The following is a 14,821-nucleotide window of genomic DNA, read 5'->3' as shown; positions in this document are numbered from 1 at the left end:
TTGGAGGAATCTTGATTATTTAAGGAGTAGGTAGACCTTCTGTACGCTACTATTACTATTAAGCTAACTCTATCATTATAATCAATAAAAAAGAATCTCCTCCATATTCCACTCATGCGCACAAAGTACAGATCACACTCCTTTTTAAGTAGGTGGATACTTCGAATAATTTTAAGGGCGCCGTAGCTAGTAAAATTACTGGGCAAATGAGACTTAGCATCTTATGTCTCAAGGTGACGAACGCAGTTGTAGTGTCGCTCAGAATATTTGGGGTTTTTCAAGAATCCTGAACGGCACTGTATTGTAATAGGCAGGGCGTATCCGTTACCATCAGCTGAACGTCCTGCTCGTCTCGTCCCTTATTTTCATTAAAAAAAATATCATCACATTATATCTACAGAGGTGTCACTTGTGGAATTGAGTCTAAACCAACTGGTTAATAACATTTGAATAACACATGCACACAATCCGTATCTTCCTTATTGTGTTCATATTCACCAATGAATGTATGAATTGTTTATAAGGTAGGTACCACAACTATTTTTCAATTTTCCGGGACGCTAAGCATACGTCCATTATCATATTGAGCGAGGGTACGACGAGTGTTTGCCATGTGTTTGCTAGCAACGAAGCTTCATCGTCTTATCAAACTATTATATTAATGACATTATTCTAATCAGAAAAGAGGTTTACGTCCTATCAATATGATCCCTTAACATGCAATAGAGTCCTTTTATAGTATCGTTGGCCCGACTGAACCAGATATATTTTTATGAAAGAGGAGGAAAAACGAGCGAACGGGTCACCTGATGTTAAGTAATCACCACCGCCCACATTCTCTTGCAGCACTAGAGGAATCACAGGAGCGTCTCTGGCCATTAAGGAAGGTGTACGCGGTTTTTTTGAAGGTAAGGAATTTTATTGTAATTATTACACGAGTAATTTTTAATCTTTTTTGTAATTGTTAAAAGTAGGTACATACGTATGAACTTCTATTCTTAAAAAGGGATCAAACATTTTGCATCACGAATTAAGCAGTTTTATTTATTATATGTTATAGATATAATAATAATAATATTGACACACTTTTTGCACAAATTATCTTGCCCCAAGTTAAGCATATATAGCCTGTGTTATGGGTTACAAGACAATGATATATTTAATACAATATACTTACTTAAACATACATAAATTCATATAAACATACATAAATACATTTAAACATCCATGACTCGGAAACAAACATTCATATTCATCATATAAATGCTTGCACCTACCGGGATTCGAACCCGGGACCTCTAGCTTAGTAGGTAGGATCGCTAACCACTCGGCTATACAGGACGTCATATAGTATGCTTTTGTATCTTGTACAAGTGCTGAACCAGCAATTGTTGAGTTGCCATATAAATTAAATACTCCCCATGGTAAGAATTGTCATATATTATGATATATCAAAATCTAAAGTCAAAAAAATATACGTTTCGGATAAATAATCACCAACATACAAACAATAAAAGGGTTGCATCTTATGGTATATGTATTATTCTGATCGGCTCAGTAGTTTTCAGTGTTTAACCGAACAAAAAAACCGGCTCTCCATTTATAATTATATATTCTATGAAGTTGGATTTTCGTAAAGTTAGTATATAATACTAGTTTTAATATAATTCAACTATCACACCTCAAGCCCTATATAAATAACTTGTTTATATTAATATCTTTAACAACCCCATTAATAATGTTATGTTAATTTGTTTTCTCCTCTTTAATTTTGAAGTTATTACGGGTTATGACAACGTATCACCAGATATCTCTTAAAAGTCGCCTCAGCAAGGAACAAACAGTACCGACCACTTATATTGTTCTTGTGTTTTTTAATCTGCATCAAAAGCGTGTGAGATTTACTAACACGTGGGTGGAGGTCGTGTTTAATTGACAGGAAACACAAATAGTTAAGATTCCATTCAGGTTGGCTGCAGCCGTGTGAGTTGTGATGCGAGACGAAAATAGACTGACGGTAAAGTATTTACAAATATATTTATCGACTCTGATCTGAAATATAGTAATTTCTGCATAACACTAATTTAAGAAGTCTTTTTTGAGAGAAACAGTAACGACACAAGCAAGAAATTGGCATTGCGTAAAGACATTGTATGTCTTTACGCAATGCCATTAGGATATCATCTCCACCACCTTAAAGCTTGACGTTCCTCCACAGAGCGGTTTTCAATAAACTTTCTTTGAAGTACAACTAGGTTGTGGAATGAACTTCCTTGTGCGGTGTTTCTTTCAAATAAATAATCGGGTACACCTTCCTTAATAGCCGGCAACACTCCTGTGATTTCTCTAGTGAGTAGCGTTGCAAGAGTATGTGAGCAGTGGTGATCACCACCAGGTGACCCGTACGCTTGTTTGTCCTCCTGTTCCAAAAATATTGCGCTTAGTTTTTATTAGCCCACAAATTTCCAAACACAATAATTCATGCATAGCACTGCTTGATGGCAGAATAAGTCGCTGCATCCGTACCCTTTCAACATAATATTAAAAATACTGGCAATATAGCACTGCTCAGCTTTCATCAACATGGCGTCGCGGCCTGTCAACTGAGCCGAAGTTCTAAATCATCCGCTGTTCTCATATCGCGGTAATGTGTCGCATTTGAAGAATAATATACTATTTTTACTCTCAAAAGGTTAGTTTAGCAACGATGATATGAAGAACATCACTGCGCAAGTTAAATTACCGAATTGATTATTTGACGTATTACTAAGATAGGTTTGATATGACAGTCGTGTTAAAAACAGTATGACTTTACTATTAGGAACGGGTGGAACATTGTTTGTTCGATTATCATCGCAGTTCCACTGCTATTGTGATATTATATTCTAATTTGAATATTCAAAAGGTATAATTGTATGTACACTTGTAGCATATGACATACAATATCGTTCCAAGCAACAAACAACAAACAAATTTTATTTAAATTAGATAATTGTCTAACGATATTTACATCACAACGAAATGTCACTAGAACATGTTTATGTTAAGACTTATTTATTAGTCTTATTCAAAATAGGAGCAGTATTGTTTGTAACCAGTTATGGTTTTCTGAGACTGATCATTTAAAAATGAATACAAGAATAATAGCTAAAACACATGATCGGATTTGGTACGGACGAGGTCTGGTAGCGGATTATATTCGATGGTATTCAGCATTGTCGACCGCACAAAATTATTATTACTTACATCCACAACGTACCGAGTACGATGCCATACCAATTGGTGCGAGGTTCTACCAGTGGGAGGCTCTTTTGCACAGGATGCCGGCTAGATTATGGGTATAACAACGGCGCCTATTTCTGCCGTGAAGCAGTAATTTGTAAGCATTACTGTGTATCGGTCTGAAGGGCGCCGTAGCTGGTGAAATTACTGGGCAAATGAGACTTAACATCTTATGTCTCAAGGTGACAGGTGCAGTTTTTCAAGAATCCTGAGCGGCACTGCATTGTAATGGGCAGGGCGCATCAATAAAAAATAATAATCATCATCAACTGAACGTCCTGCTCGTCTCGTCCCTTATTTTCATAAAAAAAAGAGGTGATCCGATGCTCCAGCCGTACCAAGTCCGACCATGTGTTTAGGCTATAAGAGAACACGGGCGGGGTCGGGCTTGTGACTCGGCGTGTTACGTGTTGTGTCGAGCGAGACTCACGGGTGGTCTGAAGTACTCAAGTGGTTCGGGTTCCGTCCTCGCTATCCGGTTGTTTTTTGTTGCACATATACGAACTTGGATGACACGTTTGGAATTGAATACATTTAAGTAGACCCCAAACCAATTATAGAAACATTTATTTCAATACTGAACTAATAAGTTGGAGTAACTTTTATCATATTAATTCTAAAAGTACATGTAATGAATTGAATGTAAGTTGTTGTAGCATCATTGAATAGTAAGTTTTTTTCATATTGAGGCAGACTTTCATCACAGAGTAGGGATCGACTTTCATTAAGATAGTATACTTGAATAAAAAGGTGATGGAAGGAACAAGTATTAAAAAACTCATTCAATATAATAATGGAGTGAATAACAAAAGATAATCTAATGTGAAAGTTTATATTAAGTAGAATTTCTTCGCGATAAGGAGGATTATTACATTATTTCCTAGTTAATAAATTATAATAATTTTATAATAAAATAATTTTGTTTCAATTAAAAATTAATTAATATTAATAAATAAATATTATTAATATTAAAAAATATATTAACACAGAAGTTTATATGATTGTGTCTTATAGATTTGGTTTAAGCAAAATTAAGACTTGTTCCACACGCTGTTACGATGTTAAATCTGCGTGAATCTACGTTAGTAGGGAAGGTGTTCTGCTTACTCGGTGCCACGCGCTCCATTCACTTTGCTAACATCTTTACAATTCACTATTATTAAGTAACCACCCAGTGAATCAGCAATCCGTTGTTATGTCACCCATTGATGTACAATTAATTGTTATAAATAGTTTATTCATTAACTACTGGACATAGTATAAATAATTAATAAGTATCGGAACTAAACGAGCAAGCCGGCTATGAGGTATCTTGTTTACTGTTCACTTAAACAGTTGTCGCGCAGAATCACTTGTCGGTCACTATTAGTCATATGTCTGCACAACTAGCGGACTGTACCGGATTCAACTGGATTGTAAAGATGAGAACGTTGAATCTATGTATTTTTTTTTATTGAAAAGGAGGACAAACGAGCTTACGTTTCACCTGGTGTTACGTGATCATCGCCGCCCACATTCTCCTGCAACACCAGAGGAATCGCACGAGCGTTGACGGCCTTTAAGGACGCGTTCCGGAAACACCTTACAAGGAAGTTCATTCCACAGCTTTGTAGTACGTGGAAGATAGCTTCGTGAAAACCGCACTGTGGAGGACCGCCACACTTCCAGATGGTGGGGATGATATCCTAACTTGTGGCGTGTTGTGCGAAGGTGGAATTCGGTAGCAGGAATCAGGTGAAACAGTTCTTCTGAACACTACCCATGATAAATGCGGTAGAGGACACACAATGAAGCGAATAAGTAAATTAATAAGTTAAGTCTTATAGATTTGATGTATGAACCTATGTTACCTTGGTAGTTAAATCATACGGTGTCCCGATTTTATTGTAGAACTTTAAATATAAACAATTCATCAGTTTGCACATGTCGTGGTGCAACATTAACAATTGCCGAAGCACGTGCTCTGATAGATCTCAAACGGCTTTAGATACTTCCTGTTGTAATACACATAGCAGTCATTTATTTTATCAAAATTTATTATTTCGGAATTCTTTATTCTTTCTTTTTTGAAAAATAAAAGTCGTTTTTATAATTGATAGATGTTAAATAAGTCAAACACAACCATAAAGCGAGTACCTAATGGAGATGTGCTACCATAAGAAGATATCACTTACATAGTTTAGGGATTGGCTAAATTCAAAATCTATTCCGATGTAGTGAGACTACAAAATATTTAAATAAATATAAATGGAACTAATCTAAATCATCTAAGATTCGCCGACGACATTGTGATATTCGCACACAGATGAGACTCACATACATATTAATGAGTAACACAGATTTAGCAAAGAATCTCGCAACAAACAAAAGTAATAAGAAAATGGCAATACTTAGATACACTACCATACTGTTAAATGAAATAGTCAAAATGAATCGATACCAATATCACTGAAAAACAAACTGTGCAACACTTGCGTTCTCCCATGTATCACTAATGGGTGTCAAACATGGCCTGCTACGAGCAAAAAAAACAAAACAAAACTCTGAAGTTATAGTTAACCTACGCAGTGTGAAAGGAAGCATGTTAAATATACTGCAACGTTAGTCTGCTATCGCAGATAAATGAATGACTGAGGACAAAAGTTGAAGAATGGCTCTGAGCTTGTCATATTATGATAAAGTGGACGAAGTATGTAATTTAGTGGTATCAAAGAAATGGAAAAAGGCAGAAGAAGAGAGGATAGAGAAGGTTAGCTCACAACAGGGATGTGTAGAAAATCGTACGGGAGACTTGTATCTCAGGACAGTTTTTTTAACATATTGTATTAAGTCAAACTTAATTTTAATCGATCATTCAATAATGCTAAAATACGTAGATGTAATGAGTTTAAAGATGTGGGTATCTAGGACGCAGGAATATAAAATATTCCACTTTACAAAACATTCATTTAATCAATACATTACCTACTTAGCCATAACAATAACAACAACAAAATACTAATGAAATCCAAATATTAGATCATAGTAATTATCAACGAATTAGTCATTATAATGAATAACTTACTCGTGTTATTGAAAACAATTATGAATCATAAATCAGTTTAATTTTTATGGAAAAAAAGGGACTATTTGCATCTATATGACCTCTTTATTGAGTTATGGACGAACCTGGACGGTGGACTCCTCATTAGGTGACACACTTGGCCGTTTGTCTTTATATTTTTTTTATGGAAAAGGAGGACAAACGAGCGTATCACCGCCGTACTTTTGCAACAGCAGAATCACAGGAGCGTTGCCGGTTTTTAAGGAAGGTATACACGCTTTTTTGAAGGTACCCATGTCGTACCGCACAAGGAAGCCCATTCCACAACTGTCGTGTGTGGAAGATATTTTTTATTAATGAAAATAAGGGACAAGACGAGCAGGACGTTCAGCTGATGGTAATTAATACGCCCTACCCATTACAATACCGTGCCGCTCAGAATTCTTGAAAAACCCAAAAGTTTAGTCATAAGATGTTAAGTCTCATTTGCCCAGTAATTTCACTAGACGAATTTTACACTACGGCGCCCTTCAGAGCGAAAGTAATGCTTACATATTACTACTTCACGAAAGAAATAGCCTCCCACTGGTAAGTAGTGGTGATAGTTCTTTGAAAACCGCATTGTGGAGGAGCGCCACACATTCCGATGGTGGCGATGATATTCTAAACAGTGTCGTGCGAAGGTGGAATTCGGTTGGTTCTTTCTTATATGATAGAGGAGAAAGGTGATGTACTCGAATGTAACCAATGCTTATTGACAAGGTACTCAGTCATCATAAGAGCTTTATAGCATTAAAATGGAAATATAAGCTAATTTTCAGAGTTTGTGATGATACATGATCAAATTTTGGTACAAATTAAATTTGTATATTTAATAACAGAAGTGAGGTTTACCACTAAAGACTAAGAAAGTTGTGTGGATTTGAAAGAGCGACATCTGAAGTCAATTTCCTAATATGCAAATATTGGGGTTGTGCAGGTTATCAACTGTAAAGTAGATCCTGTAGATGAAGCCACAACCTGAGAGTTTAACAAAGCATACAAGATTTACGATCGATACGCCATTCGGACGGTTGGCTCAGTTGGTAAGACAGCTCGAACGAATCCGTAAATTTTGGTACAAATTAAATTTGTATACAATAAAATTAGTTGAGAATCTACGTAAGTAGCTCTTGATTTAGATGAGTGGTTATTTATAGTGTCGTACCTGCAGGCTGCTGTTAATTAGGATAGTGGTGGCTCGTGATCAAGTGGCCACTACTACATACTTCACTTGACACGGCCATCTCGTCATTCGCAGCTCCTTTATCGTTCAGACACCACACTCCTCAAACTTTGTGGGGCACCGGTGATGTCAGTCTAAGGCTGAGTTCTATAGAGGTCACTTAGACTTTGCTCAGACTTTACTTACATAAAACTTAACCAAGTGTAAGCTTAGCATAGTGATGATGATAATATAGAGAAAGAGAGAAGAAATTTATCAGTTAGGGCGAACATGATAGTAAGAAGATTTCAGAAGTGCAGTAGGAATGTCAAAAAGCTACTGTTCACCACTGTCAGTCCTTTTATACAAGTAACTTGTGGGTGAAGCATACACGTAAAACTATGAACATTTTTAGAGTGCAATATAGTAATGCTTTTAGGATATTCATGTGATTACCACGTTTTTGTAGTGCATCTCATATGTTTGCCTTATACAGAGTAGAAAATTTTTATGCTATTCGGAGGAAAAATATTTTTTCAATTAGGGATAGAATTCATAAAAATGAAAAAAAGTATATGAAGAGTCTTAAATAATGAACATAATTTTATTAATAGAAAATGGAATATTATTCTTAAATCTAAAAATAAATCCTTGTAATATTACTAATCCTAGAATAAGTTAATGCTAACAATATATGGGCAATGCTGCCTGAAATAAATAAATTTATTAATATTATAATCGTTGATTTCGTTTTCAAAGTCATTTGACATGTGAAATTATACTAAACTTAAGCTAAGACAGATGAATAAAATATAAAGTTGCCGTGTTATCACACTTAGCTAAGTTCTACGTAAGTAAGGTGTGATCAAAGTATATGTACGCTCTATAGATCTCAGTCTAAGATGCAATGGATCCAAATTTGTATATCACATCCATATAGACTTACAATATACTATCGTACAGACCACCTGACAGCCTGATACCACCTGACAAATTTCGATTTGTCAATGTGTGTCATAGTCAAATTTAGGAATGGAACAACCACCCTCAGGCTCTTAAATAATAAGTTTAATTGTGCCACACTACTCTGTTACCATATTTTTATGAAAAAAAAGAAGCCCGCAGGTAGGGTAGGATAGTGGTTTTTGACTTTCCCTAAGCGATATCATATCTTATTGAAATAAAATATTTGAATTAAAATACTAAGGAGACAAACGTTGAGCTGACTGTTTACGACTTGCCAAACAAAATTGGTTAGAGTAACAATAGATTCGCTTTCCTTTAGAGATGTTCATCTCTCTCGCACGTTTTCTTGGTCTATACACTAGTATGGTGTTGTAAGATCATTATTGTCTTAGCGTTTGGGTTTGTATGGTACCTACTGGCGCCTACACCGGTCTGTATAGCTGGCGTTTCTGTTACCATTCAAAGGTTCAAAGATAGTAAGTGTTTATGAATCGTCACTACAAATATTTCTTTTAAATTGCTGAATCTACAATATATAGGGAAAAAATGAAAGAACTCGTGAGACGAACATACAAGAAACTCAACGGCCACTATTTTCAATCAAATAGAGTTTTTTTAATATGGCTGTAATATACATCACAAATTAGTTAATAATATATTATATGAATCGTGTTTTTCGTGTTCGGTGGAATATTCTAGAAGTCTTATTAGATTGTAGCAGGACTGAATACGAGCCACGATCTATCTAAATGGCCAAATATTGTAAGTTAACGATGTATAGTTGATATTTTTTTTTATGAAAAAAAGGGACGAGATGAGCATGACGTTCAGCTGATGGAAATTGATACGCCTTGCCCATTACAATGTATTGCCACTCAGGATTCTTGCAAAACCCAAAAATTCTGAGCGGCACTACAATTGTGCTCGTCACCTTGAGACATAAAATGTTAAGTCTCATTTGCCCAGTAATTTCACTAGCTACGGCGCCCTTCAGACCGAAACACAGTAATGTTGTAAACATTACTGCTTCACGGCAGAAATAGGCGCTGTTGTGGTACCCATAACCTAGCCGGCATCCTGTGCAAAGGAGCCTCCCACTGGTATGATGATGATATTAGGACACATTGGAAGTTAATAATAATAAACAACGTACGGTATATAAACATATCACCACTAAATCGACCACGCACTAAATACCGGTGTGAAACTAAACATTATAGTTTTTTATAAACTTTTACAAATAATAAATATTAACTTATTCAATTAAGCTTGTAAACATGTTAAAATGGTACAATAACTATTTTATTGAAGAGTTATAATAACCGTGATTACAATGTATTAGTGTAAATGATAATAATTGTAAAAAGGCAATTTAAGGGCAAGAGGCAAAGGCAAGAGCTTTAGTTAATCCAAGTAATAAAATAAAATGAACGTTTTTTTTTTGTTTCAATTAATTTTTATTTAACGATACTCATATATTTTGAAATGGCTGTCCGTCAGATATATTTATGGCAGGTTCGTCTCGTTTTCCGGAACTCAACAGCCTTACGAAAAAGTGAATAAAAGCACACGTGCACAAAAATGGATTTTAATACATTTTTCCATTCGCTAGAAAAAGTCGTTCATACTACTTTTCAGCCGGCTTATGTATTCAAAATAGCTTTTGTTAATATAATTATTATGATTAACAATTCAAAAGGATTTTCATTAAATTATTTATATAAATATATTTACATCGTAATGAAGCAAAACCGGCAATTAACAACTGTTACCACAAAACCTTACATGGTGTGTGTTATTGTTGTTTATTTGACTAAATATAAATCAATCTTACAATTTACGGTTCGATTGATTCAATTATAGCTATTTTATCTGACGCCCAACTATTTCACAAATAGAGAGTATGTACGTAAACTATTTTTACACCAATTATATTTAACAGTCATATACGTAAGTGTGTCTATTTTAATACGTGTCGATTATTTGAAGTAAAATAATTTTACTTCATTTACGACAATATGTTTATTATAACTTCTGAACCGCTATATTTAACTCTACCTACCCTTACGTAACAATAGCTAGGCACTTATAATACTTATTTGGAAATTGTTTAAGTTCTTTTAGGGTTAGGATGAGTTAAATCATAATTTATTTTGAATTTAATTTCAAATTAAACAGGACTAAATATTTTTTTTCTTATATGACTAGTAAAAATTATCTAGCATATTGTTTTTGTCTTTATTTGGCATCACTTAGAAGATTATAATATTATGATATTGTGATTTGAGGAATTAATTAAACAAACATCCGCTAGCCGTCAAAATATTAAATTCCTTTACAAATCAAAACATTTTCAGTTGTAAAGGAATATATATAATTACAGTTTAAAAAATTCCTTTATGAATTGAATCATATGAAATTTTACAAAATTAATGTAAATTTAATATAATTTTATTCCTTCGTAAATATTTTCGTTGAAAGTTATATTGTTGATCTTATAGTTTATCCAATATTATCACTACTTTGCCTTCATACTAAATATGAATGACTCTACCGACTCTACCAGTGATTGTAAATTGTCAGAAATAATTATTATAGAGATAATTTAACTAAATAGAATATAACAGAACCAAGTGCGGTGGCCCACTGATCACAAACATGAGTCTGTACGAAGCAAGTTTATCTCAATTAAATAGATAGGGACTTCTTGTTGCTCATTAGCGTTTATCTTAAACACATACAAATACTTCCTTCATTCGCTTTAATTTGTATTTGTTTATCTTTACACGAACGATGTTTTACAACAACTTAATTTGTATTGGGAAATATTGAATGTTTTTTATCGATAACTTTGTTTTTGTATTATGTAACATGTCTTCATTAAATCTGAGCTGAAAGTTGAAACCTTCACATATATATTCAAGTTTAACATTGACGACTGAGCTTCCTTATTGGGGCTTAGTCGTAACTTAAAAAATGCCGCAGCTAGATTCTCGCTTTATATTATTGTCGAATTATTAAAAAAAATATTACCTGGTATCACCAGTTTTGAGGAAGATTCTTATTTGCAAAGATAACTGCAGGGCCACAAGACATGATGATGACCGTTAATAATAGCACTGATTAGACGCAACGTAAAGAAAAGCTCGACTTACGTTGATCGAAGAAGCACCGATCCAAACCATTCATAACGTTCACAACATTATAGTGCACAACACTATTTACGTCACACAAAATTCACAGAGCACAGTCGGTCACCACGGGCGGACTCTGAACATCTACAGTCTCTACAGGCAATGTTGCCGCTTCGGAAGTCGGCGCGCGACTGAACAACGCGCCGGGCGCCGGGGGCGAAGAGGGGGTGTCAGGGGGTAAGCACGGGGTGAGGGACGCGGGCGTGCGTGCGTCCGGAATTCAACTTCCCACGTGCTTTGCGCCGACCGTCCCTTTCTTACAGGACGGGTTAGCTTTTTAAAAGCTCGTCGACGCATCGATACGCCTGGAGCGATGTTTATGCATCAGGTATCGTGCCGCACCGCGCCGCGACCGCACCGTTCCGTGTATACCGACACAACTTGATCTCTGTTATTGTGATTGTTACCGCTTGCACTGACCTAGCGGCACGTATGGACGCGTGTTATTCACATAACATTAGTTTCTCTAAGTCGTCAAGTATTCATTTAATCCTAAATTTTATGTAAATGTACAATTATTAAAAAAAAAACACTTATTGGATTATTGTTTACTGGGAGTACAGTTAGAGAGTCGCAATACAGGTCAAAGTATCAACTATGGGCTAAGAACTACATAAAATCATACATGTTCAACGTCTCAGCACTCATTGTATTATCTAGTTCTGGAATCCACGAACGTACACTGCCTGATTTGGAAAAACAGGACAACCACCGAAAAACTTAATGTATTTCTTAAAAATCTATAATGAGGGTTACGACTGCTTATAGGGTTGTCACTACCGCTGATTTTTACTTTACCTATACTATTGTTTAAAAAGAACAACTACGTCAAAATATATATATATTATATGACTCAAGTAGAAAAAACACAATTATAATGTCACATGGTTTGTTTAAAGTTTTCAATATCTCAGTCAATCTCGTTTTATTCTGTTACAAGCGAATCATTCTGAATTTATATAGATGCTTGATTTGCTTATGCTGATATGGTTTAGACATATCGAGAGAATGAATGAAGAACGATTGACGAAGAAAGTGTATAAGGATAGTGTGAATGAAAGTGTTGGAAGGGGTAGACCTAGGCGGACGTTTCAAGATCAAATCTGGGACGTCTTGAAAAAAGGCCAGGTCAAGAGTACCCTAAGCCGGAGAGCATGTATGAAAGGAATAATGAAAGTGGACGAAGCGAAACAAGTATGTAAGGATCGTAGCAAGTGGAAAGAAGTGGTCTCTACCTACCCCTACGGGAAAGAGGCGCGATTTTATGTATGTATGTATGTATTGAATTGTTTTTGAAAAAACCAAAAATCACTGTAATAAGTGTACGTATAAATATTTTCAACCTATATTACTAGGTATATGTATTATTAAGTACTTTTCTTACTTGTCAATGTCGATTCTTGTAATCATGCCATAATTGTCTGGAGATTTTTTACATTGGTTAATAATTGACAACGCGCTGACACAGAAAAAATTAAAAATGCACATAATTTGATTACATCCTCTTTTTTTCAAGTCTATCTAAATTTAGTATGTATTGTAAACATCGAAAATGTAAATAATATAAAGTGTTAATTACACGTAATACATTCGGTATATAAATCCCACAGTACTCTTTTTTTTTATATGAGAGGGGGCAAACGGGCAAGAGGCTCACGGGATTGGGAGAGGTGAGGCAACCGCCCATGGACATCCGCAACAACAGGTGTGTCAAGAAATGCGTTGCCGGCCTTTAAGGTGGTATGCTTTTTTCTTTAAGGTCCCTAAGTCGTATCTGTTCGCGAAGACCGCTGCCGGTAGTTGATTCCACAAAGTGGCTGTGCGAGGCAAGAAATTTCGAACAAAACGCGCGGTTGTGGAATGCCAGACGTCTACGTGATGCGGATGGTACTTTGCACGTAATGTCTGGTGGTGGAATTCGGCCACTGGAATCAACCCGAACAGCTCCTCTGAGCACTCCCCGAAATTTAAGTAAAATCAAAAATCAAAATCAAAACGTTTATTGAACTCATAGCGTTGATTTACAATGGCTTAAGTTCAGTCATACACTAAATTTCATAATAATAAATAAATAATATCAAACAGATAAAATCACATAAAACAAATCACACTTAAGTAGATCAATTCAATTCCAGGCTGCTTTATTATGTAAATAATCTTGGATATTGTAATAGCCTTTGCTGCTTAATTTACTTTTTGTGAAGGCTTTGAATTTGTTTATAGACATATTTGCTATATGTTCGGGGAGTTTATTATAGAAGCGAACACACTGACACCTAAAAGAATTACTGACTTTATGGAGTCTTGCGGCAGGCATGACAAGTCTACCCTTATTTCTAGTATTTATGCTATGTAAGTCACTTAGTTTTGTGAACTTATTTTTATTCTTTTGTACAAACATCAAATTCTCGTAAATGTATTGTGAGGCCACTGTCATAATACCTATTTCTTTAAACTTATTCTTTAACGAAATTCTAGATCCCATGTTAAAAATGGCTCTAACGGCTCTCTTCTGCAGCACAAATATCGCATTGATCTCAGCAGCATTACCCCTTAAAAGTAAATTTAACTAGCGACACTTAATAAATGCAGCTATGTACTCTCGGTACAAGTGTTCACATACTCGTTGGAGCGCTCGCGCAGATTATCTACACGTGACAGCCCTGCTACCGTACAGCTTAAATCTATGCGTCACTCGTCAATGGTCACTCGTCACCACTAAATTACTTTTTACTTCCATTTAAACAGTTAACTAGATACACGTTGACTCATTGTTTAAAAGTTTGCTCGAAGTCACTCATGTTGTTAAAATAACTGGAGATTACTAAAAATCCCATGCAACTTTTACTTTAAGCTTATCAGTTAGCCTTAATGAGTTAACACAAATTGCCAATTTATCAAGCAAATGAAGAAATAATACGGTTCATAATATTTAACCTGACTTGCGTCACTGATAGCTCGCACCTAAATAAAGTCTAATTGATTCATCATCATCACCAGCCGAAAGACGTCCACTCCTGCACACGATGATCAGTCCTGCGCTGCCCTCATCCAACGTATTCCGGCGATCGTGACCATATGATTATTTTAACTTAAACATGTTTCTTTTTTGTATTTTCAGTGAATATAATA

At 35.3% G+C, this 14,821-nt stretch overlaps 1 protein-coding gene across 4 annotated transcripts in view; it reads right to left on the bottom strand.

Moving 5' to 3' along the window:
* Positions 1-11,805, bottom strand: part of LOC126975821 (teneurin-m) — a 243,062-nt gene extending 231,257 nt beyond the window's left edge. For 3 of the 4 annotated variants that reach the window (XM_050823840.1, XM_050823844.1, XM_050823841.1), the window contains exon 1: positions 11,651-11,805. In XM_050823840.1, coding sequence (XP_050679797.1) covers positions 11,651-11,684 — 34 coding nt within the window. In that variant the 5' untranslated portion in view covers positions 11,685-11,805. The remainder of the gene's footprint in view (positions 1-11,650) is intronic. The other variant, XM_050823842.1, reaches the window with a different exon arrangement.
* Positions 11,806-14,821: the final 3,016 nt, after the last annotated feature.

The sequence above is a fragment of the Leptidea sinapis genome, chromosome 38 (genome assembly GCF_905404315.1).
Source record: "Leptidea sinapis chromosome 38, ilLepSina1.1, whole genome shotgun sequence".
Lineage (NCBI taxonomy): Eukaryota > Metazoa > Arthropoda > Insecta > Lepidoptera > Pieridae > Leptidea > Leptidea sinapis.
This window is presented reverse-complemented; position numbering and strand designations above follow the sequence as displayed.